The 25891-nt window shown below is 34.5% G+C and overlaps 3 protein-coding genes across 6 annotated transcripts; 1 reads left to right on the forward strand and 2 right to left on the reverse strand.

Moving 5' to 3' along the window:
* Positions 1 to 1792: 1792 nt before the first annotated feature.
* Positions 1793 to 3941, reverse strand: LOC102589563 (phosphatidate cytidylyltransferase 1-like). 4 transcript variants are annotated; one of them, XM_015310786.1, is made up of 3 exons: positions 3477 to 3776; positions 2767 to 2885; positions 1793 to 2231 (listed from the first exon to the last, which is right to left on the reverse strand). In XM_015310786.1, exons 2-3 carry the CDS (start codon positions 2839 to 2841, stop codon positions 1974 to 1976), a joined length of 333 nt encoding a protein of 110 aa, XP_015166272.1. In that variant the 5' UTR covers positions 2842 to 2885; positions 3477 to 3776; the 3' UTR covers positions 1793 to 1973. The 4 variants fall into 4 exon arrangements, with proteins under 4 accessions (XP_015166272.1, XP_015166271.1, XP_015166269.1 ...); XM_015310785.1 differs by having other exon boundaries at positions 1795 to 2231; positions 2767 to 2895; XM_015310783.1 differs by lacking the exon at positions 3477 to 3776 and adding an exon at positions 3845 to 3941 and having other exon boundaries at positions 1796 to 2231; positions 2767 to 2895.
* Positions 3942 to 6659: 2718 nt separating this feature from the next.
* Positions 6660 to 11381, reverse strand: LOC102589790 (DNA-directed RNA polymerase V subunit 7-like). The gene is made up of 2 exons (XM_006352054.2): positions 11150 to 11381; positions 6660 to 7466 (listed from the first exon to the last, which is right to left on the reverse strand). The coding sequence occupies exon 2, from the start codon at positions 7457 to 7459 to the stop codon at positions 6899 to 6901; it is 561 nt and encodes a 186-aa protein (XP_006352116.1). The 5' UTR covers positions 7460 to 7466; positions 11150 to 11381; the 3' UTR covers positions 6660 to 6898.
* A 538-nt stretch (positions 11382 to 11919) lies between these two features.
* On the forward strand, positions 11920 to 18626 carry LOC102590119 (chloroplastic group IIA intron splicing facilitator CRS1, chloroplastic-like). Its single transcript, XM_006352055.2, has 9 exons — positions 11920 to 13075; positions 14157 to 14634; positions 14713 to 14843; positions 15538 to 15888; positions 16119 to 16275; positions 16350 to 16642; positions 16835 to 16894; positions 17032 to 17121; positions 18121 to 18626. The coding sequence occupies exons 1-9, from the start codon at positions 12128 to 12130 to the stop codon at positions 18262 to 18264; spliced, it is 2652 nt and encodes an 883-aa protein (XP_006352117.1). The 5' UTR covers positions 11920 to 12127; the 3' UTR covers positions 18265 to 18626.
* Positions 18627 to 25891: the final 7265 nt, after the last annotated feature.

Here is a 25891-nt window from a genome sequence, read left to right on the forward strand (position 1 = left end):
GGAAGGAGCGGAATAGAAGGAATTTTGAAGATATCTCCAATTCCATTCACAAGGTTAAATGGAATTGCATTGTATCTCTATATTTTTGGTGTAAAGAGATAGGATTAGAGGATTCAGATCAACTTTTAGAACTCTTAGGATCCTTGTAAGTATTATGCTTTTTGTTCTTTTTTGAATTTTTTAAAGGTCCCCAGCATATCCTTAATGCTGAAGAATACAATGTTTACCAATTCTCAAAAAAACAAAAGTATACGAATGGATCTACCAAACTTATTGAAGCTTTAGAGTAAGTAGCACTTGTATAGATGGTCTTATTTCTTCCATTTACTGCATAACACTCTGGTGCCCTCAAGCTGACAAACTCACAGAAGCATATGCGGTCTTAGCTATAATCTGTTGACAAATTTTTCTTCCCTTTCCATCCACCAACAGACCTTGTCTATACTTTATTCTAAAAATTTAACAGACTTTGCCTATATACCTCTCAATCAACTCCTATTTCCTTCTAGGTACAAATAAGTTCCTTTCTCCCTTCTGAAATTGTGTTTTTGTTTCCCTTCAATCACTCTTGACATTATTATCTACTAGTTTAAATCATAGGATGATTAAGTTGAAATAGAACCTTTCACGGCCTTTGCGGGGCTTCACATCAACTTCTCAAAGAGTTCTCCTTTTGGAAAATCAGGTTGCAAACATTCACTAACTAGCTAACATCCTACAGTACAACATTTGTTCTCTTCCCAAGATATATCTGGGATTACCTTCGGGGGGAAAAAGACAAATCCATCAATATCTGGAATGGGATAGTTGAAAAGATGGAGAAAAAAACTGAAAATTGGAAATGGTAGCACCTATCTTTAGGAGAAAGAGTCACTCTTAAATCATTTTTCTTGATGCTCTTCACACCTATACCATGTTCCTCTTTCCTTCACTTGTGTCAATCTTAAAGCATTTTAACAAGTTGAGAAGAGATCTCCTATGGAACCGAGACAAATAGGGCATCTCTTTATGTCTCGGCAAGTGGGACAATGCTATCAAAAAAGAGGAAGAACAGGAGTCTTGGGATTAAGAACTTGAAGCACCATAATGAAATTTTTATTTTGAAATGGCATTGGAACAAAGAGAACATGTGGAGAGAAGATTATCCATTGAAAAGTTCAGTTTGTGTAATCCTGGGCACAAAAGAGTCAATAGCACATCATGGCACGGGTGTTTGGAAGCATATTCGTTCTTATAGAGGCAAATAACTGAAAATTATGGTTTTCTACTAGGCAATGACTGGAAAATTAGATTTTGGAAGGATACTTGGTTGGGTTACTCATCTGTCAAAGACCAGTTTCATGATATCTTTAGTATTTCTTCTCTTTACAACGCCGTGATAGCTGATTTTTCCACTTCACTAGACTGAGCTCTTGCCTCTTCCTCAGAAGGAATTTAAATGATTATTAAGTATAGAAGACAGTAATTTGTTAACATTGCTCAGCAACTTCGCTCAAGATCAACAGAAATCAGATTACTTCATTTCGAGAGAAATCTAGACACATACTCTTGATCTCAACAGCTAGGGAGGCATGCTTGTGCGCACCTCGACCAGATTACTACGTCTTTTTTTTATAATTGTGGTGTCTAGGCCAGCTTGCGCGCACCTCGACTAATTTCATTGGATACCTTCCACCTCCAACCAACAAGTACTAGGTAACTATATCCACCAAGGCTAGGACAGTAGAAATCACCTAGTGTTTTTATCTCTGCTGGAATTGAACTTGAGAGCTCATGTTATTCAATCCACTTCATTGACCACTAGGTCACACTCTTGGGTGCCGCTACTACCCACTATGAAAAGTGTCTTAAAAAGAAGTAAAATATGGAACAAATATATGGCCTTCAGAAGAAGTCCGATGTCAAAAAAAATTCAGCAGGATGATAAATACAAGAATGATTTTTTGATAAGGTAAATACAAGTATGATGTTGCTCACCAGTTTAATAGCCTGAAACCAGGAAGTTGCTTGTCTTCATGCGCTTTCCTAAGTAGATTGAACAACTCCTTTGCCATAAAGATTTGTATAACTACTACCATGGCCCAAATATAAAGATGTCCCATGTAAATGATGAAAGCAAAACCACCTATCATCCAGAGAGTTGAATATAGACGGATCAACATTGACTTATACTTGTTTCTATCGTCAACAAGCATATGGGCTCCATTTGCTTTGACAACCTCCCCAGGGACCTGAAATTTAAGGAAGAGGGAGAACAAGAACTTCAGAAAAAATTGAGACCCATAGCATCTACAAGATTCCAAACCAAAACCTAGTATTTTCATTCCAATTATAAGACACTGATTCTGTCTTGAAACATTCCAACTTGTTTGACACCAGAAAATTTTATTTTATAGTTTATACCACTTTCACAATTTTAAAGAAAAGAAATATTTAACTAATCAAATTTTAAAGGTTAATGAGATGCTTTCGGACCACGACTTCATTATTATTTTTTCACTACTAGTGTACTACTAATACAATACAAAAAAATCAAGTTAATATCATAAACATATTATTCATCAATACCATAATATAAAATGGAACAGAGGAAGTAATACACTACTTTTGTCAAAAGGAACATTAACTCTCTAGGCCGTTCCGTTCCCTCTGGACACTTTCATTTTCAAATTAAACTGATTAAACAAACTAGGAGCAACAGGAAAAATGAAGCAGCAAATGGAGTCGACCACTAAAAAAACACTGAAAGAAAATGGAAAAAGTCACCTCATTTGATCCTCTGCGACGACGTAATCGTGGCGAAGGTGTTCCTGGAGCACCAGAATTAGTATCCTTTTGCATAGCTTCAGTATCAAATCCTTACTCTACTACTAATGCATGAATACCTAAAACCACCTAGAAAATTTTAATATAAAAAAATAAATAATAGAAGCTAAAGTAGTTATAATTGGCCAAACGCAAGACAGTCATAAACAAATTGATCGGATAGGTATGACCAATCCATTCTGACTCAAAAAATAATAAAAAATTCATTCCCGTTTTGGGGTGTATAAAGTCAAAGAGCAATTCAGGCATCTATCTTACTGTATGGCGCAATTGGAAGATCACTATTTCTCCTGGGAAATTCAAACAAATTCATGGGATATACAGAGAACAATATATAAATTAACGATATACACGAAGCTCAACAACAACAACATACCCAGTATAATCCCACAAGTGGGCTCTAGGGAGGGTAGAGTGTATGAGGCTCAAGAATACAAATACACAACATAATTACAGTTACACCATTGAAATTGCAGCTCTGATAAAGAACTACACATCAAATACAGAGAAGGTGCATTGGCAACTGAAAGTTCAAACCTTTATGAACCCCACACAAGAAAATCAATAAAAAAATTCAAGAATTCATGAACCCTAATCAACACAAGTAGCAAAATACTCAAATATAGCAAAAAAAATTGAATCTTGATTACCAAAAGCAACATTTTTGACAGTTTCAATCCACAAATAGCAACAAAACTGAATCTTTATTATCAAAAAGCAACATTTTTTGACAGTTTCAATCAACAAATAGCAACAAAACTGAATCTTTATTATCAAAAAGCAACATTTTTTGACAGTTTCAATCAACAAATAGCAACAAAACTGAATCTTTATTATCAAAAAGCAACATTTTTTGACAGTTTCAATCAACAAATAGCAACAAAATACTGTTTTGCACAGAGGGTCTTCTTCAACCATCAAAAAAACAAAATTTTCAAAACAACAAAAGCTAACAGTGGCAAAAAAACACAGCCAATTAAAATTTAAACATAGAGAGTAGAAATTAAAGAAATCGAACCTGTGGCAGCAAAATATGAACTCCAAGAATGAAGGAGTTAAGGGCTTTCTGGTATTTTTTTTGCTACATTTGGATTATAACAAAAGAATTAAAACCCAACCTCTTGAATATTCCTGATTTTTATGGGCTTAAAGCAATACGTGTGTCGTCTTTACTTGTCCAGTATTAACTTAGCATATATTAAATAAAAATAAATAAAATAATAATTTTATCATATTAAACTTTTAATATAAAAAATTCAATACTTTAAAGATAATTTTAAAAAATAAATGGTAATGTGTTTCTTAATTTTTTAAGCTAAACCAATAAAAATATGAGTCTCTAATTTTAATATAATGAACAAATAAAAGTGAACCGAATGAATATTAAATTATCAACTAAAAGATATAAATATAAATCCATAAGTAGTGGCATCATTGTCTTTATACTCATGTTTTCGATAACAACAAAGGAATAAAAGCAAGAAAACAAAAAAACAAAAAACAATAAAAAAGGCATAACGTATATTGCACTCTCACTCTGTGGCTTTTATTTGCCAAAAAATTATTCCTTAATAGAAACATAAACTATTTTTTTACCAAGAAAATGGAATTGAAGATTTCTTTTTTAAAAGGAAAAACAAATGGTCAAGGAACAAAAGAATTTCAAGCTAAATATCAGATTTCAGTACATTTTTTTTTGTAAATAAATAATTATGTAATGTAGATTATTTTTAATATACTAATCAAATAATGGATAATAAATAATATCAATGTATCTAATGAAGCATAACTAATCCATATATTCTTAAGGGAAAATGGTCAAAAATGCCCTTAAATTATGTGAAAGAAACAAAAATGCTCTTTGTTTATAGTTTGGCTCAGAAATGCCCTTACCGTCAATACTTTGGCTCAAAACTGTCCTTGCAGTTTACTTTGATCCAGAAATGCCTCTATAGTTACAAAATGGGTCAAAAAATGCCCTTTTCTGAATATATATATATATATTCTTTTTAAACACAACTTCTTCCTAATTAAAATATTATTAAAGAACATTATTCTTGTTTTCTTTCTTCTAAAATCACTTTAACAAATAAAAATGTAGGTTAATCTCATTTTATCAATTAAAATAGAATAATTTCATGTGCCCTTTCGACAAATAATATATGTCATATATATATAAGATCATAGTATATCCATCATTAATTTATATTTATATAACGATAAAAAATATTGATAATAAAATAAGAAATGTTTTCGTTTTTTATTATTTTTTATAGAATTAAAGTAAGATAAACATTTGCTAGCTTTAAAAAAAATATTATTAGAAAAAGAATGCGTTAAAGAGAAAATAATAATATATTAATTTGGAAAATGAGCATTAATGATCCATAAAATAACAATAAGGGCATTTTTGGACCAAAGTATTGACAACAAGGGCATTTTTGGACCAAACTACAAACGGAGAGCATTTTCTTCCTTTCACATAGTTTAAGGGCATTTTCCTTTTCCCTATTATTAATATACCTTATTCGATACTCCCTCCGTTTAAAAAAGAATGGTCTAATTTGACTTAGAACGGAGTTTAAGAAAAGAAAGAAGACTTTTTAATTTTGTGATTTTAAATTAAAGTTATGTCAAATATATCAAAATGTCTTTTAATCTTGTGGCCTTAAACATGTGACGTGAAAAGTTGAAGTTAAAGTGTTACCAAAAAAGGAAAGAAATCATTCTTTTTTAAACTGACTAAAAAGAAAACTAGGTTATTCTTTTTAAAACGGAAGGAGTACTATTTTTATACCTCCTGCTTAGTCATTATTAGTTGAATTATATGCTAAAATTGATAATAGGATAATCATGGACAGAATGTCAAACACTTTTAGAACTAAACCATGATTTAGTATTTGATTGGACACTTCACACTTGTCAGTTAGGAGCTTTTTGTTGTTGCAATTGCCAGCTATAAAGCTTAGCCATTTTATAATAAAAAATTCAACCAATAATTAATAGAGGCCTGAGGGTAATGAGTTGGAACTGAAAATCTTGAAATTTAACTAAATATTTGAACTTTTTTTTTCTTTCATTACTTTGTAATTTGTAATATATTTGTATCTGAATTTGAAGAATCAAATGTTTTCTGGGGGCCAATTATTTTTCTTTCCTTTTGCTTTCTTTTCCATTTGCTTGTTATATTTATTTTATTATTCTCTTTTTTTTTTTGGTTCCTTTCTTTTTAGTGGGTTTGTTAAAGGACAAATACCATCATATTTTTAAAAAATAATAAATTGAAAAGCTAAAAAGAGGAGGCTTTTTTTGTTCTTTTTTATGGCAATGGCATATACTTTTTTTCCATAGTAGAGCTAAGCATAAATTCAATGGCTAAAGTAGACCACTTAATATGACTTAATTAGCACTAAGAAAAGAGGGGAATTTCAATATTCATTTACATCGTGAGTTTCTTCGTTATTTTAGCAAAAACTATTATTTAAAAAGCAGTTATATATAATCCAGACAAATACTATCGAAGGTAAGGGTGGGGTGAAGATGAGGTAAGTTGAAGGGTAGAGAAGACACAATCAATAGGGAGCGTCACTTGTACAACTTATTTTCCTTGTTTCCATAGGGAAAGTCATTTTTTCTCATTTTTAACCAACTTGTCTTGGTTTCGAGCACTGAGTAAGGAAAAGTCGTTGGTAGAGTGATTCCTCTGCATGAGCCCTACTGAACCAACTCCAATGTAGGTACCGAACACCGAATGGAAAAAGCAGAGGACAACTTCTGATAAAAACACTTGTAAAGAAAATGAAAAACTGTTCAAAGAATCAGAATTTTCACTATTCAGCTCCAACACCAATTGTAACATTCTAAATATGTATCTCAGCCATTTTCATTTCTCCAAATACATTCTTAGCAAAAGCTGTAACACAACAATTTTTACAGTTATAATATCACTGATAACTCATTCACTTCCTATAAGTAATCCAACATATACAAATTTTCTTGTGTTTCCTATTTTTGATTTGGTAAGAGAAACTATGCTAACAATGCATTTTCTTTTCCTTTCCTATTAAGAATTTTACAGCTCTAGTCCATCAAATCCATTCAGTGAAACTGGCCCAAGGGAATCACCGTCGATGCTTGCAAGAACATCGAATTTCCTAACAAGGGTTCTACTCCATCTCATAGCATAAACCACAAATCGGACAGCAACTTCGTTCTCAATCCTTGACTGATCATTGCATATGAAGAAAGGGTTTTCACCTGAAACATAGTTGTAATTTGGCATCTTCCGAACACTGAGATAAATAGAGTTCATAGGTCCACATTTCAGAAAGACTCCATGCCTGCAAACCTCAATGACAATACCAACCAAGACTTCCCCGGTTTTAGGTAAGAAGGTACGACTGTGGAAGGTTACAGGGAACATGATGTACTTTGATGAGTCTAACAACTTTCCACTGCCTACGCTCTTCACTTTTGTTACTTTGAGAAAGTATCCACAATCTTCTGTAGCCCTCAGAAATGTGAGCTGGCTAAAAAGACGTCTGATGACAATACTTCCAGGGAGTTCCCCGCTTTTTTTTATATCTTCCATAGGAACTACCACATATAAGCGAACTTCAAAGTCACACAGCATTGAGTCCCTACATTCAAACAAGAAATAAGATAATTAGAACAGAGACAACTCTACAATAAATCAGCCACATCCTCATGTTTTCCCTTTTTATTCTGCTATAAACATTTTTGTGCTCCGATCCCCAGGGGCGCACCAAACAGAATCATATCAAAAATGATGAAAATGGATGGAGGCATGGGGAAGAGATTATGTCTAGAACAAATTGGTCGCAGGCTCTCCCAGATATAAGTAAAATTTATCCATATTCATTAGCTCGAATCAATAAAAGCACCTCACATGGCTGTGAAAACGGGAAAGGATTAAAGAAAGACAAAATGCAGATCAATAGCTAATAGCACAGAAGGGAAATCCAAGACCAACAGATAGAGTCGTCTAGTGCATAACCCAATGGCTTAATCATGTAATTTAATCCAACAATTACCTAAGGTAACACCCTAGTTAACTATTACTATGAGCACAACTATTATTAAAAAGACTTTATTGGTGATAATACGACGAACATAACTATATATTATTCAAGGTGATGCATCAACAAAACAACTATAAATGAAACAAGCAATTTGATATGTTAATTTGGCATGTGGAGCAAGGAGCAGCCTTAAGACCATCTCCCATTGACAATGAGATTGGCACCTACCCCCAGGTAGGGAGTGGGTGGAACCTAATGAAGAAATACATTCAGAGGGTTGTTTGGTTTGTGTTGAGGAGATTTAATCTCCACATAAAATTCAGCATTAATTTTACCATGTTTGGTTGGGTTTGATAAACTTTAATCTTCACAAAAAAATCAACACTGAAGAGGAGTCTTGGAGTAACGGTAAAGTTGTCTATGTATGGCCTATAGGTCATGGGTTCGAGTTGTAGAAGAAGCCACTAATGCTTGCATTGGGTAGGTCGTCTACGTCACACCCCTTGGAGTGCATCCCTTCCCTAGACCATATCGAAGATGCTTTGTGCATCGAGCTGCCCTTTTTACACAAAAATCAGCATTAAGTTATATAATGTTTGGTTGTTATTTTTTGTTTTCCTCGTAAACAATACCTCCTTAAGTTACGCATGAATCTATATATCATTTTATGCCATGTAGAATATTGCATGATTGAGACACCATTCATCCAACCAGCATGTTCAAAAGAGTCTTCAAATGGAAGCTTTACTTGAAACGTTATTTATTTCCATGATTGATTTCATTAGTTCATTACACTTTCTGTAAAGTTCTTACTCCTTTTTGGATGTCATCTGTAATAGCGTTCTCTTTATGCTGCTTCTAACACCAATAATTCTTAGTTTACCAATAAAAAGGAAGTCTTGAAGACAGTGGGACTCTGCTCAATAGAAACTGGGAATGTAAAATACAATATGGTTAGATACAAGCAAACAGAGCAGCCGACAGCCGGGCAAACATAGCTCACGAGAGTCGAGCAGAAAATTCTGCTTAACCTCAACTGCTGAGAGATCTTTTGGAGCTTCTAAAATAAGAGTTCCTCAGTGTAACTATTACCAGATTCTATGTCTTTGGACCTCACAGCTTAACTAGGAGAATAAAGCCCAACCATGTGTCTTCCCAAAATCTGATTTTTCTCCCATTACTGAGAATAAAGCCCATATTTGACTTGAATTTGTTCCAATAGCCTAGGATATGCTTCCACAGTCCAGTACCATGAGGTACTGTAGAGATTTTGGTAATCCAGGGAACCTCAAGTGTGAATTTTTCCACTAAAACCCTCCTAAAAAGTGCATCAACCTCCTTTTTGAATCTCAAACGCTATTTCATCAACATGTTAACATTATAATACCAAGACCACCTTTCTTTTTGCCTCGACCCTCGGGTAACTGCTTTCCAATTCATAAGACAGAAAGGATTAGATTGCTTATTTCCTTGCCAAAGGAAGTTTCATCCCAATCCGTTCAATCTTTCCAGAACCGAGGAGAGAGCCGTTAAAAAGAGACATGGTGTAAGTAGGAAGTGCACTGAGCACACTGTTGATCAAAGTGATTCTCCCCCTAATGAAAGATATCGTCTCTTCCGGTTTGCCAACTTCTTTTTCATCTTCTCAGTTACCTCATTCCATATTCACTGATTTATATTTGCTTCCCAGAGGTAAGCCCAAACTATTAGTAGGAAGCGTTCCAATGTTGCACTGCAAAATATTGGCAAGCTAACTTATATTAGGCATATCATTGACCAGAAAGAGAGAAATTTTGGTGAAGGTGATGTGTAACCCCGAGACAGCTTCAACACATGTTAAGATCATCCTCAGAAATCAAAACTTGATGTTCCTCAGCATCACACATGCTCATAGAGTCATCTGCATATGAAATATGAGTGGCTTCGAGATTGCGGATGCCTCTGCGGTCCGCATGAAAATCTCAGACCCAATTTGTTTGTGCAGCACTATATATATTCTTGCTGAGTCCCTCCATTGAAGAGAAAAGGAGAAAGGGAATCTCCTTGTTTAAGTTCTCTTTGTGAAGAAAAGAAATCCTGGGGGCTACCATTGATGAGAACTGAGAATTTTACTGAAGAGACGCAAAATTTGATCCAATTAATCCATTTGAGACTGAAGCCCTTCTGCCTCAACAGGTTCAGTAAGAATCCCCAATTGACATGATCAAATGCTGTTTCGATGTCTAGCTTGCAAAGGATTCCAGACTTTCCTAACTTCATTCTTGAATCCAAACATTCATTAGCAATCAATGCCAACTTTGTGATGTTTTTGTTGCTAAAAAAAGCCATTTCAGAAGCACTGACTATATTGGAAGCACTTTTTTAAGTCTATCTGTCAAATCTTTGGAGAGAATCTTATAGAAACTACCTATCAAACTGTGTCTATAATCTTTAAGCTCCTTTGCACCAATCATCTTGGGGATAAGAGCAATATAAGAAGCATTTAAACTTCACTCAAAAAATTTGAGATTGTGAAAGTGATCAAGAGTATTCAGCAGATCCACTTTAATTACTCCGAAACACTTTTTGTAGAAACCCATGGAGAACCCATCCGGATCCGGAGCTTTGATAATAGGAACACCCCTCCATCCTTTTCTACCTAAATATCATACTTGGTTCTCCTAGAAGATTCAAACTCATGATGTATGTCTTAACTGAAGCAGATCTACAGGGCTTTTATCCATACCCTATATATAGGAAATTCACTTAATTTTCTTTTTAAACCGTGGCGTCCAGGACAATTTGCACATACCTCGACTAATTCAACATGACACCTGTCACCTCCCAACCACCAATAGATACCAGGTAACTCTGTTCACCAAGGTTAGCACACATGGAAAGAAATCACCTAATGTTCTCGTCTCCGCTTTGATTCACCTATAAATAGACTTAATATCTACAAATATTTGACTATGAACCCATAAATATCAAATCCTGGATCTAGTGTCTACCACACATCCTGAGTTATACAGCATTTCTCATTTAATCAAATCCGAGGATGCATACATCGATACAAAAATTCACATAACAAAAAGAGCATAACACCTACATTAATCCAGGAAACTCAAGACTCAACCTTTAAACCTTTCAAAGGGAAGCAGCAAAACACGAAATTCCAAAAACACATCGTTTCAGATGGAATAACAATACAGAAACCCATCATTCAAAAACCACAAATAATCAACAGAAAACTAAAGAAATACAATTTCATTGATAACCAAAGATTAGTATGAAATTCTTACCAGGAAAGATGAAAACTTTGCACTAGCTTTTTTGGGGAGGGATTTATGAAAACTATACAAAAAATGAAATGGGTTTTTATAGAGATGAAGATTGAGGACTATGGTAGCACTTTCTTGACATCTGAGTTTGAAATTATGAAGATCCAATTACTGGGTACACTGTCCCATTTCTGCCATTGTTAAACTGTAACCTCTTTCTAAATTTTCAAATAGGAAACTTCATTTTTTAGGATAAATTGCATCAAACACCCCTATAATATTAACTTGGTTACAGATACATCCACTTTATATATTAATTAAAATTAAATGCTTATATCTTTTTATTAAGTGTTAATCACTTAATTATTGATTGATTTCTTTGAATGTAAATCAAATTCAATGAATTATTAAGTAACTCAATTATCCATGTGTTACATTAACTTTTTATGTATCTATTTATAATATATAATATATTTTAATTATGTAAAAAGATAATACTATAATTTTTCATCATACTTATTCGGACACATCACAAAAGTGACACTTTAATGAGGATCGAATGAACCCCTCGCCGTTACCCGAATCTGCCCTAACCTCATTACCACCCGCACACTCCACCACTCATCTCTTCTAGTATTTATCTAATCTAAATCATATATAAATATATTTAGATAATATTTTTTATTTATATCCTAAATATTGAATAAAATTTAAAAAAATCACTTGTTTTTGGTGGAAATATTTTTTCATGAAAATATTTTCCTGCCTACAAAACACACCCAATAAGTATAAAAATCTTGTTTATCACAATCCAGTCACTGAGATGATATTTTGAAGGAGAGAACAAACCCCACCCAAAACCCTCACACTCTTTTGCTATATTCACTTCTATTCTATTTTCTCTGTTTTTCAGTTCTTTTCCTTCCATTCTGTTCCTTTTCTACTTATACATATGCATTTTGGTGTATCTATATATGTGTATATGCATATAATTTGACCATGGCTCTAGTTCCCAGCCACCAGTTCTATCCCAGAACCACAAGGCTGTCATTCCTCAGGTATAGTTCATCCAAACCTTTCAAGAAACCAAATTTTCATGCCCCACATGATATTGTCAATCAAGATTGTATTTTTAAGCAAAACCCACCAAAAAGATCAAATTTTATGATTACCCCGCATGATGTTGTCAATCAAGATTGTATTTTTAGGAGAACCCCATCAAAAAGATCAAATTTTGTGGTGAAAAACAGCAGCAGAAGATGGAATTTGGATACAATATCACCCAATTTAAAGTCTAGAGATAGTGGTACTAGTGTATTTAGTAGTTCTTGGTTAGGTAAATGGAATGGAACCCGTAATGATATTAAGCTGAAAAAGGCCCAAATTGTGTTGAATTATAGGAATAGTAATGGGGATACATCTGGTTCTGACTGTGAAGAAAGTATTAGTGGTAGTACAATGGATAGAATTGTTGAGAAATTGAAGAAATTTGGGTATGCTGATGAGGCTACAGAGAAGGAGAAGAAGGAAAAGAGAGTTGTTGAGAAAGGGTCTATTGAGGATATATTTTTTGTTGAAGAAGGAATATTGCCAAATGTAAGAGGTGGGTTTTCTGAAGAATCTCCATTTGGGGATGAGAATGTAATTGCCAAAGATGGTGTAGTTAGATTTCCATGGGAAAGACCATTGGTGAAGAAAGAGGAGAGTAATTCAATGGCTAGTAGGAGTAGGACTCATTTGGCTGAGCTGACACTTCCTGCCTCTGAGCTCAGAAGGTTGACGAATTTGGCTCTTAGGATAAAGAACAAGTCGAGAATTACTGGTGCTGGTGTTACACAACAAGTTGTAGAAACCATTCGCGAGAAGTGGAAAACATCTGAGGTTGTCAGGTTGAAAGTTGAAGGTGCTCCTGCACTAAATATGAAGAGAATGCATGAGATTCTAGAGGTAAGCCAAAGAGTTTTTTTTTTAACTGTTCTTGTATGCCTCTGCTTGTTGGTGTTATTTGCTTCAGTTTGTCTGTGATGTTTTGCTAGTCTGTTCCTTTTGGAGCATTTAAGAGCTCGGATTGAATCAGTATCCGAACTCTCTTATTGAGAATGTGAACATAATTTTCCTCTCCTAAATGAAACGTAAACCATGTATGTAAGTGGAGCACAAAATTCTACCCCTTTCTCCTGGTAATGGGAGTAGAGAAAAATTATTCATGTCTGCATCAGTCTTGAAGCCCTGAAGCAAGGCTCTAAACGCGTTGAACGCTTCGCCACGCTTAATGCGCGCCTTCAGTGTCATCACTAAGGTTCTACGACATGCTTCCTTGCCAGTGAGTCTCTTCTGAAGAGGCGACACTAAAAATTTTATGCTTCACTTTATCGTATTTTTTTGTTCATATATTTGTCATTCATGCTTATAATTATTAGCCCTGGACTGGACATATATATTTGTATTTTTCCTCCATTTTCGCGTTTTTTAATTAAAACCCACAATTTATTTGAATCTAATGCCCCCCACAGACCTTAGAGCTTTTTTGTGCCTTTTGCTTTTGATAACAATGTCTGCATCACAACTGAGCAAATTTAGGATGTGTTTTGGTTTCAGTTAAGGGGAAAAGGAAGTATTTCAAGTGCATTTTTTTTTTTAAATTGGTATTTCAAGTGTATTTTTAGTTTTTGCTACGGTTCAAAGGCTATACCATAGTAAGCAATTAAGCATACTAAATAGTGGTGTTTAGTTGTTTGATTTATCTTGTATCAACTTTTCTTACTCAATAGTCTTTTATCTTGTATTGAGTTTCATCGGGGAAACATGTGTAGAAGCATTCTTGTTAGAGCCTTTATGGATGGCTATCTCTTTAATTTTGCAGCATCTTTGAGATAAAACCGCTTGAGTGTATATTGACAATATTAGCTGTCTCTTAATGAGCAAAGAGTTAAGTTTTTGAAGCATTATGATCTCATATAATTCACAATGACATTTTGTCTTTGTTTAGCTTTTATCCTTCACTGATTCATTTTTTCCGACTATTCAGAGGAAAACTGGTGGACTGGTGATTTGGAGATCTGGCACTTCTGTGGCTCTTTACAGAGGTGTCAGTTACGAGACTCCATCTGAGCGAATGAAGAAGAGGATAATGAGAAGAGATGAGATTCGTCATAAGAACTCTCCAATAGTTGATGGCGAAAGTAATCAGAATCCTCGCAATGATGTGGATTCCCTCCGAGAAGACTCTGTAGATACTTCTGAAGAGAACAAAAATATTGATAGACAATCAGAAGTGAACTATGAAGATGAAGTAGACAAACTGTTAGATGGCTTGGGGCCTAGGTATACAGATTGGCCAGGATCCGGTCCACTTCCTGTAGATGCAGATTTACTTCCAGGTATAGTCCCTGGATATCAACCTCCTTTCAGAATTCTTCCATATGGGGTGAGATCTACTCTTGCGGCAAGAGAAGCAACTGCTTTAAGAAGGCTTGCCAGAGTTCTACCTCCACATTTTGCTTTAGGTATGCATCGCTGGACTTGTCTAAGTATTTTGGATTTCTCAAAATATACTCTAAATATTATGTAGTTCAAGTATTCAGGTAGAAGCAGGCAGCATCAAGGTTTGGCCTCAGTCATGGTTAAGCTGTGGCAACGAAGTTCAATTGCAAAGATTGCTATAAAACGTGGCGTTCAGCTTACAACAAGTGAGAGAATGGCTGAGGATATTAAGGTACTAAAAGAGTGCTTTGGTGTAGTTCTGTACATTATTCACAAAAAAGTGGTGTCGTTTCCATGCCTTCTAGTTGGTATTCTACTGTGATATACCAGTTATTTACTTTCAAGTCACACTTTGTTTGGTTCAATAGGCCTTACGGACAGTTGCTGATTTAAAACAGACAAGACAGAATTTCATTCCAAAAGAAAAGGCAACGAAAAGCTTACTTAAATACACATAGAATGAATGAATTATGCAATTTACCAAATTCTCAATGTTTCAAAAGTATATATTGCAATGATATTGTCTCATAAAAGGATATTGTTACGGTATTGTATGTTTGTCCAACCAAACCCAAAGCAAGTCTTCCAAATGACATTTCTGCTCTCTGGAAGACTTGTGTGCTGACTAGGATTAGTTCTTTGTCGCCTCTATACTGGATCATAGTTGCTAGAAGACAAAAGAACCACAAGGTTGAATAAAAAATCATATTACACTTGGAAATGTCTTCACAAGTTCCATTTCTAACATTGAAACCATTCTCACTGTTATCAAAATGTTTTTTCAGACTGAGTTTGATGCTTTCCCGAGATCTAATTAAGAGTCAGATATTTTCTGTCACAGGCCAATATTTTTTGTATTAACTGAATGTCGATAGCATAGTAATAAAGCTTAACAATATCTACATATTATTTGGCTTTGTGTTCAGAAATTAACAGGGGGTATGCTACTATCTAGAAACAAGGACTTCTTGGTATTCTACAGAGGGAAAGATTTTTTGTCACCAGAGGTTGCAGAAGCCTTGTTAGAGAAGGAGAGATTGGCAAAGACCTTGCAAGATGAAGAAGAGAAAGCTAGGCTACGAGCATCACTCTTACTCACAGCAGGTGTTACAACAATTAATTCTTCAAGGACTGCTGGCACACTAGGAGAAACTTTGGATGCTGATGCTAGATGGGGGAAAAGGCTGGATGATAAGGACAAGGAGAATGTGATGCGAGAAGCAGAACTATTAAGGCATGGTGACCTGGTCAGGAAGCTTGAAAAGAAACTTGCATTTGTAAGTTCTGCAAAAGCCAGGTTACTTTTATTAAAAGCCTATTTGTTACTGGTTTTCTGTTTTCTGGCAGCTTTGTCATGATTTTAGTTCTTTCAATTGTCTATTGTAAAATTGTGAGATAGCTCATTTCAAATATGAACCGTGAAAGTAAGGTCTTCACTCTTCAGTGTGTAATATCTTGGAGATTCAAGAGTCCAGTGAGAGACATTAAAGCAAAATGTACTTTTCAGGCTGAAAGAAAGTTAATGAAAGCTGAGCGTGTCTTGTCAAAGGTGGAGGAAACTTTAAATCCTTTGGATAGGCGTGCAGAACCTGACAGCTTAACAGATGAGGAGAGATTTATGTTTCGGAAGCTTGGGCTAAGGATGAAAGCTTTCTTACTTTTAGGTAACTTTCTTTCTCAAACTCGATTTTTGTGCTGAACAACCAGAAAATGACATGAAATGCTCTTCTCTTTTCAGGTAGACGTGGAATTTTTGATGGTACGGTGGAGAATATGCACTTGCATTGGAAGTACCGTGAATTGGTTAAAATCATGGTGAAGGCCAAGAATTTCGAACAAGTATCAAAAATTGCACTAGCCCTTGAAGCAGAGAGTGGAGGCGTCTTGGTTTCAGTGGACAAAGTGTCCAAAGGATATGCTATAATTGTGTTCCGTGGTAAGGACTACAGTCGACCACCTACTCTTAGGCCCAAAAATCTTTTAACCAAAAGAAAGGCACTGGCACGTTCAATAGAGCTTCAGAGACGTGAGGTACCTTCTTTGACCTAATTCCTTTAGTCTTTGAATTTTTTTTCTCTTTTATGTGCTATGTACAAGCAGTTTTTAGCCCATTCGGTTTGTGTTGCTTGAATCTGGCTCTGTAAGAGTTGTCATGTACATATGTAATAAGTTTTAATTTTTTAAGATATTTGTGCTAATGACAAGGCTTTGCTGCTGTAACAGGCTCTTCTGGAACATATTTCGGCAGTTCAAACAAGAGTTGGACAGCTTACAGCAGAAATTGTATAATCTCTTTGCTACTCTGCATCTCGTATCTAGTATTTTTTTGGTTAACTTAAGTAGATCCTTATGTTAGTTGTTCACGCTTTGGCTCATTTGGATTTTATTGAACCTTTTCTCCCATATGCTTTTGATGGTAGGAACAACTGGCTAGTCTGAAAGACTCTACGGATGATGAACTATATGATAAGCTAAATTCTGCTTATTCTTCTGAAGACGAGGATAGTGAGGTTAGTATCTCCATCTGGCATTTTAGCAGCACTTGATTATTCAGTTTCTTTTTTCTTTAGATTGCATATGGAATGTCATTTCTGTTTCTCCTCGTCAAGGAGTAGTTCTAATGACTGGAACTGGCTAAACCGAGATTTTTCCTGTTGAAGCGTTATTCTGGCTCAGGCCAAAACATGTTAAATTAGTGCCACCTTGGCTTAATCAAGCATTAACAGATGTTTGGCCTTGTTGAATCTAAGGGGGGCAATGTGATAAGTGGCATATGTTCTTTATCCTCCCACTCAATTCAGGTGCATGTATATGTATAGATGAATTCCGAAATGTTTGCAAAATGGATAAACGCAATTGGTGGAAGCCTCTTACCAAAATCAAAGAGAAAAAGATGTAACAGAAAATTAGATGTAGAAATTGTGCAAAAAGAAAAACATGAAATTAGTTGAAAACTGGGTGATTTTGGAGGTGCATTTTATCTACTTTGAGCTTTGGAACACATGTATCTTTTAAAGTGTAGATTATAACAATTCAAGTTGAAACTCACTCAAAACTTAAAATTTTAGTCTGCAAATTATTGATGTGATGAGTTGCAGTTGAAGAGACTGTCATCATGTGCAGAGTTACCGGTACTTGTGTTGGTGGGAGGTAGTAGGTACCTGGTTGAATTAAATGTGGTGAACGAAATTTGGCAGAGACACCACCATTGTTTTTTTCAAAAGAAAAGAAAAAAGAGAGCATGTCCTGTATCAGGATAAACTTGTACAAAGGATTCCTTTTTCAAGGATTACATGCAGATTTTCTTGTCTATTGACGATTTGAACTGCATAGAAACACAATGCACAAACATCACGAAAATCTCCTTGATAACCTTGTTTAACTGCATAAAGTATGGTAAAGGACAGTTCAACTTCCCTCTTCACAATGTGCACAATAAAAGCGCTCCCTTTCTAGATTTTTAACTCTTCATTATCATTGTCAAATCACCTAACTCGGTTCATTAACAGGAGGAAGGGGATGATGCATACATAGAGGTTTTTGACAATGATAACGATGTTGTCAATCGTAGTGATGATTCAGATGATACTTCACATCCAGAAAGAGAGTTCCAGTATGTTCATCAAAATGAATCAGAAAGAGAGCTTGTTTGAGTAAAACACTGTTCTTGACACTCCCTAAGGCATGTTGTGGCTTGTTTGTACAATCGAGGAAGTTGAAGAAGCCCTAGGATGCAGAACTGGGCTACGGAAGCAGCAGAACAACAAAAAAAACTGAACTTAAGAATTTGATTATTGAGCAGGTTCCATGTAATGCCTCTGGGGTCTGGTCTTGCTGTTCGTTGATATTTTACATGATATGCTGTAATTTTAAGGAGATCCTGGTGGGGAAGGTTTGGGGGGGGGGGAGCTTCATTGAGCTCCTCTGTACATATTTGTCAAGGAAATACAGCATTGTATACCATTTCCCATCTGTCTTTTTGATAACAGTTAATTGTGCTAGTATTAGTTTCTCACTTCTTGCTAATGCAATTAGCTTTGTAAAAAAAGACTTTCTTCCTTATTTCTGAAAAGATCAACACCTCTTGAAGGGTAAAAAAATTTGCCTAAAAAATTCTGAAAGGTGTGTAAGCAAAACTCAAGAAAGAATAAAACAACTACTATATTCAAAATTGTTTCATTTGAATAGTCTTCCAACTATTGAATGCTTGTATCTGAGCAAGGTTTAATTTCCTCAAGTACTAAAGCATCTGAAAAATGAACATGGATATCAATGTCATCAAACTCCCTTGGAAGGGGTTGGTTGAACCATATGCGGTTAAACAAAGATAACTATTTATCTGTACTCGATGTTTACATTAAATTATATCATGTCATGCATTTTAGGGGTCTCTAAGTTTTTTCATAAGTGTAGTCTACATCAGCTCACCCAAATTTTTGAATTATATTTACACCATATATTCAAAGCAAGCAACTCATAGGATAGGGATGTTAAACAAAGCTAACTATAACATAGTAGGGGATGAAGCCCCATAGTGTTTGTACAATCAGAAATGAAGTTAGTATGAGTAGAAGCAATACTGGTAGAAAGCATATTTACAGTAGCAAAAGGAGTAGTGTTACACAAGTTAGATCCTAGGCTATTGTTAATTTTACGTTGGTAAGGAGTTTCCGCGATATCTGCCTGCAGTATATCCATCACAAAATCAAGAGGCTGGTCAAAAAGATGTAGTGAACATCCTGTGTTTGTACTGATAGTGTTGCCATGCCTGCTAATTTGTCAGCCAAAAAGTTCTGTTCCCTATATATGGTGAATTACTGGATTATATTCTGCAAAGCTATCAAACACCTGCAGTCATAAGGAAGGTGTGAGTATAGATGATTAGTAGGTGCATGCATCTGTCTTACCTGCAGTGAATCAATCTCAATTTGTAATGGTAAAGGGGAAATATTTATGGGGAAGAAGGAAACCTTGCAGTAGAGCTCGTAGCTCGACAATGGGGGCACAACTCAGACAATGCTGGACCATGTGGAAAGCCAATGGAGTAGTTCTGATAGTTATTCATGGGCACTGATGCACCCATTGGGAGATATAAATTGAAGGGTCCATTTGTGGTGTGACCGGAGGAAACACAATAGCGGACATTGAAGAAGCCATCATTAGTGAAGGCATTGGAGAAGTCATTGTCGTTGGATGGGCCATAACATGAGGATTCCGAAACCAAAAAGGGCAACAAATTTTTTCGAAAATTCCAAAAGGGTAACTCAATTAATTATGAAACCAAAAGGGCAACAATTGTTAACACCGTTTAAATTAGATTTTAAAAAACGAGGCTCAAATTTCAATGAGCCTTACAAGGCTCAAATTCCTATGAGCCTTGTAATGCTCAGCCGCCAATGAGCCTTGTGTTATTACTTTATGCATATTAGTTTTTATTTTGAGTTGATCGATAATATCTACTCAGTACATGTTGACATGTATTGGCCCTTACTTGGTGTTTTTCTTCGTTTTCCTTTTTTGGAGTGCAGCGAGTGTACCAGCGACTTCGACTCAGCATCAACTCTAGCCAGTCTCATCCACATCAGATTCCATGGGAGTTATTCCTTTTAACTCGTGTTGGATTCTTTCGGTCATGGTATGATGTCCTTAGTTTTCGTAAAACAAACTATTTTGTTCATTTATTTTGTTTTTTTATACTCACAGATTTAGTATTTAGGGATTAGATGTCCTTAATGTGATGATTTTCAGGTTTTGGGAATGATATGTAATAGACTCTTGAGAATTTTTATTTCTTACTTTAATTAGGTTTGAGTTTCTGCATTATGATTATATTTCATAAGCTGGACAATTAAAATAAGTTGGAGTTGAATTTGTTGGTTCGCTCACCTAGAAGGTTAAAATTGTGTCACTCATGACTCGTATGGGTCGTGGGTTTGAATTCGTTAGTTCGCCCACCTAGAAGGTTATGTGTGGGTGTCACTCCTGACTCGTTTTAGGTCGTGACAGTATATTCAAAGAGTTTTAAAATTCAGTAAAACAATTGTTAAACATTTTATTCAGTTTGATGTTTGTGTATGCTTAAGTTAATCTTTCGATTGTAGCCAGCCAAGATGAAGGTTCACTTAGGGACTAGTAATGGTTCTATAGTGTCGGTCACGTCTAGAGTGTAGGCTCTGATCATGAAAATCCTGGAGAAAGTGATTGTGGAAAATCAAACTATGATCAGGAGATGCTCGAGAAAGAATCATTTTAGGTAGGTGTGGGTTGTTCGTTTTTCTTGTTTATGTTTTATGTGATTGTCAACTGCTACATTAGTAGTGCATGCATGAAATATGATTAGGGAAAATGAAATAGCATAATTTGAATAATAAAGGTTGTCAGTCATATGCAATGAATATGTATTACTTGGGTGTACAAGTGTGATTATTATTTATTGTGTTTATGATTGTGATGTTGTTTGATGGTCGGCTTGAATACCATGACTGGTATATACTAATGATTGGCTTGGATACCACGCCTAGTATAAAATATCATCATGATTGACTCGGATACCACTCTTGATATATACTAACATTGGCTTGGTACCACGCTTTATATAAAGATATCCATCTATGATTGGCTCGGATACCATATCAATATACTAACAATATGTGTGTGAGTTTCATGAGAGAACCATGTTAATTCTTCATAATGTGGTTGTTACATGTTGATTTTTTGAGCGGACCAAATTTATTTATCGTTTCACATTTGTCACGTGTTAATCCCTAAAGGGTTGGTCGAATTTGTGTATTTAAATACTGAGGTGGTCATTGAATAGATCGGGAGTGCATATTAAATACCATAGTGATATTTTAGGGATCCTTAGAGGTCCGTGCATTTGAAGGGTGTGGTGACCCAAGCGTGACTTATGGTAATGTATGGATGATCTAAGGCGTATTTATCTGTCTAGGAACCGAATAATACCCACATTTAAGTCAAGTTTGAAATCAATTTGTGTTGATTTATAGTCATGTCGAGTCTTTTGATTGTATATATGCTAACTAACATGATTAGTTGTGTAGGTAGGCTTGAATGAAGAAACGAGCACTAAAATGGGCATCGGGAAGTATGAAAGGCTGCAAGTCAAAAAGCAGCAAGAAAGAAGAAAAGAATATAATGCTAAAGGTGTGGCCATATCCTCTCTGCGTTGCGGAGAGGGATTTTACTCTTTGTTCTAGAAATGAAATCTGAGGCAGAACGGTCCGTGTCAAGGCCGCGTCGCGGAGAAGAAAAAAGATCTTCAAATTGAAATTGATCAGCCTCTCCGCATCGCGCTACCACTCGCCAGTTTTGGCCGTTTTGACTTAATTATAAATAGACTAAGTTTTTATTTTATTAGTTATTCTTTTTCTGGGTTTTGAAGAACGACGAGTTGGAGAGTTATTTCATCAGTTTTTAGGGTTCTTTTCTAAACTCTTCTACTTTCGATCTATTTATGATATTTAAACTTTGCTTGATCGAAAATACTATTATGAGTAGCTAATTTCCCTAGTTCTAGGGTTGTGGCTATAGGATGATTGTAACTTATTGAGTTTTTTTATGGATTGTCATTAACTATCATATGAATCTCTCTTATGTTCTTGTTTTTCGTATTTCATGCCTGAGCACCATTGAAATAAATATATTGTCTGAATTGAACTCGGAAGAGGAATAAGAGGATAGAACGTGGGGCATAAGGAGCATGATTTTCTCTTAATAATTGGAGTTAATTTGTATCTAGGATAGGGATATACCAAGAAACCTTGCTTGGTCATTATACATGAAAAAATCATAATGCTCAATACTTGGTCCAACCTATCCCCGATCAACGATGTAGTTAGGTTGCCATTTGTTGTAGGCAATTAGAGGTTGGAAGACCATAATCATACATTTAACCCAGTGATCATTGTTTCGATAGTTGATGAATATCTGTTTGACAAGATAATGTGCATGATTCCTGAATTAAGCTACAGCCCTGGACTTTACCCAATCATTGTTTGAAACCTTAGAAATTGAATCGCGTTTGTTTAATTCTTATTTAACTTTTAGATTATAAAATCAATCAATCTTGTAACCTTGATAACACTTGTGTGTAACTGAAAGTATTGAAAAAATTAAGTGATTCTAATTGTGAGTTCCTATGGTTACGATACTCAGCTCTTAATAAGAGCTACTTTAATACTAGAACGACCACGTACACTTGTGTGTACGATTTGGGAGCAACAGTGGACTATATGGATTGTGAATGTTAAGTATTGGTGGGGAGTGAAAGTCGGGATTATGTTTCTGATAGTGGCTAGAATAGTATGTTATATGTTTGAAAAATTGGTTCAGGGTCAGGGTGTTTGCATAAGTGCTTGGGGAGAATAGGTTAGTAGTAGCCTTGTAGTCGGAAAATCTCTATATGATAAGAAGGGGTTCGGCTAATGACCTAGATGGGGGAGTTGGCAGCAGAAGGAGGTGGGGTAATTTGAGATGGAATGTATGAGTTCAAAATAATAATACTTGTAGTTAGAGTGGTGACTGAGTGGAGTAGGGTCCTTATTTTATCTTTAAGTTTCATGTTTTTAAAAATATTTGCATAATATTATGTGTTGAATTGGGGTCGAGTGATGATGCCACTAGTACGTATTGTTTGTACTGATACTACTCTTGCTATGTCACTTGACATGGGGTCGAGTGATTAGTTTTAATTTGTTCAATTCCGCATTTCATGTTTTAAAATTTCTCGTAAGGATTCTCCTATATATGTGTTAGAGTAGGTGCCCCACAACCTGGTGAATTGGGTCGTGACATGCCTCAATTATGTCTAGTAATGGCCTTGTATTCGAAAAATCTCTATGTGATAAGAAGGTGTTCAACTAATGACTTAGATGGGGCAGTTGACAGCGGAAAGAGGTGGGGTAATTTGAGAGGAGTGTATGAGTTCAAAATAATACTACTTGTAGTGAGAGTGGTGACTAAGTGGAGCAGGGTCCTTATTTTATCTTTAAGTTTCATGTTTTTTAAAATTATTTGCATAATACTATGTGTTGAATTGGGGTCGAGTGATGATGACTACTAGTACGCATTGTTTGTACTGATACTACTCTTGCTATGTCACTTGGCATAGGATCGAGTGATTAGTTTTAATTTGTTCAATTCCGCATTTCATGTTTTAAAATTTCTCGTAAGGATTCTCCTATCTATGTGTTAGAGTAGGTGTCCCACGGCCTGGTGAATTGGGTCGTGACATGCCTCAATTATGTCATCGAACTTTGAGATAATGTTCATCCATACCATTGTTTGTAAACTGAAAACAGTATCAATTTTGTAAAATTATTTTTATATGTGTTCAATTTTGATTTGGCCGCATCATTAATTAAATCAAATTTTAAAAGCGAAATGGCTCAAATATGCCATCAAACTTTGAGAATAAACTCATTTATGTCATCCGTTAAAAGTTTGGCTCATCTATGCCATTTCAGTTAACAAATAGTGGTTTGGATGATGAGCCTTTTCTCAAACAAAAATGGAATAGATCGATGAGCCGAATTTTTGACATATGACATAAATAAGTCTTTTTTTAGCAAAATTCAATGACATATTTGAACATTTTCCCTTATAAAAATAATAATTTTGTGTCAAACTTATGAATATTTTTTTTATAGTTTTTAAAATTTATGATATAAGTCATGTTTCATGTTTTTCCAAAGAAGAAAATGTTTCCATAAATTATGGTCAGAACATTTTTAAACTTCATCCAAAACTAATTTACCAAAAATATTTGAAAATTTGTGACCAAACACAAGCTTCGTTTAAACATATTTCGTTTGTATTCGAGATGTTCAAATGAGTTTCGAAAGCTAAAACAATTAAGTAATGATTGACTTCAATTTAGACGAGCTAGATAAAAGTTAATATGATATGTAAACACTTTACAGTCTTTTTTGGAAAAGAAACAAGTGTGTTTTATTGATCGAGGAAATGACTTAAAATAATCATTTACAATTTAATTCGAAAAAAAAAAAACTTGTAAAGATTCCATATTTTATTTTCAAATCTATTATGTATAAAATTTAAATAAAATATTGTAGTGGATGCCAAAATCAATTGACTTTTTTATTTAATTAGGTTACAAACATCATAAATAAATAAATAAATATAATCATTCACACCTAGTAATCAACGCACATTTTTGGAAGAATAATAATAAAAGAGAGTCCACTTTGGTAGACAAATTTCAAAATAACTATGTACTATATATATTGACTTGTAGCATACACGGTCCAATTTAATTATTAATAATATAAAATAATCCTTCCTTCCTAGCTACTTCTATGATTAATTATTTGAGTGACATAGCGGTAGTTTGATCATGAATATTTTTTTTTTTTTTTGGAGTAGTATTTTGAAAATTATGTGTGGTCATCAAATTTTAGAATTTATCATGAAGTTGGATATCGAAATTTGAAAAATATCGAAAAGTTATTTTCATTTTTCTTCACTCTAAATCATTCACAAAAATTAATAAACAATTCTAAACTGCATTCATCACCAAATACAACTCTAATTTTTAAATATCACTTTTTTCACTTTAAAAATAAAAACCCACAGCCATATATAAGGGATAGAGTTTTTTACTTTAAAGTTTGAGTTATACACACTTTACACTAATTCAAGTTAAATTCTAAAATTTAAACTACAAAATTATATTCTAACCTAAAAGTGGACAATTTCGCCTTATACATTAGTGTAATTATTTTGCATACATATATAACAAATATATTATTCATTTAGCTTAGTGGTATAACCGTATATATAGAAGATCAGTTGAACATTTTTTATTAGAAAATAACAAAATTATACTTTATTAATGAAATACTTTCACGTACATTAAATTAAATTTGAATACGCTTATCGGAATTTCTTACCACACCACTAGTTCAATTGTTATACCATATTCATAACTTTCAACTAACTTCACTTTTCGTGTTTATTTTATGCATTTTTTCTTCATATACTTCCAAAAGAAATGAAACAATACATGAAGTTTAGTGTAATATTCAAAACCATAAGAAAAATATTTTACTAAATCCTTAAATTGAAGCATGTGCAAGTATCACCAACTAAAACAATATCAAATAAAGCCAAAAGTTAATTTAGTGGGAGTTTAAATTATACTATTTTACTTTGTAAAGATGTGGATTTAGCACAATAAAATAATTTTTTTCCTATCAAGTAGAAGACTTTTGACCAATTATTGAATCAAGGAACTCTACA

Source organism: Solanum tuberosum, unplaced genomic scaffold (assembly GCF_000226075.1).
Source record: "Solanum tuberosum cultivar DM 1-3 516 R44 unplaced genomic scaffold, SolTub_3.0 scf00137, whole genome shotgun sequence".
In the NCBI taxonomy this organism is placed as follows: domain Eukaryota; kingdom Viridiplantae; phylum Streptophyta; class Magnoliopsida; order Solanales; family Solanaceae; genus Solanum; species Solanum tuberosum.

Bases quoted from the DNA above. Each gene is read 5' to 3' on its own strand.
- LOC102589563 (XM_015310786.1), bottom strand. From the start codon at position 2,841: ATGCAAAAGGATACTAATTCTGGTGCTCCAGGAACACCTTCGCCACGA. The intron at 2,232-2,766 runs GTGACTTTTTCC...CTTAAATTTCAG, and splicing joins GTCGCAGAGGATCAAATGAG to GTCCCTGGGGAGGTTGTCAA.
- LOC102589790 (XM_006352054.2), bottom strand. From the start codon at position 7,459: ATGCTGTGTGACTTTGAAGTTCGCTTATATGTGGTAGTTCCTATGGAA.
- LOC102590119 (XM_006352055.2), top strand. From the start codon at position 12,128: ATGGCTCTAGTTCCCAGCCACCAGTTCTATCCCAGAACCACAAGGCTG. The intron at 13,076-14,156 runs GTAAGCCAAAGA...CCGACTATTCAG, and splicing joins GAATGCATGAGATTCTAGAG to AGGAAAACTGGTGGACTGGT. The intron at 14,844-15,537 runs GTACTAAAAGAG...CTTTGTGTTCAG, and splicing joins GAATGGCTGAGGATATTAAG to AAATTAACAGGGGGTATGCT.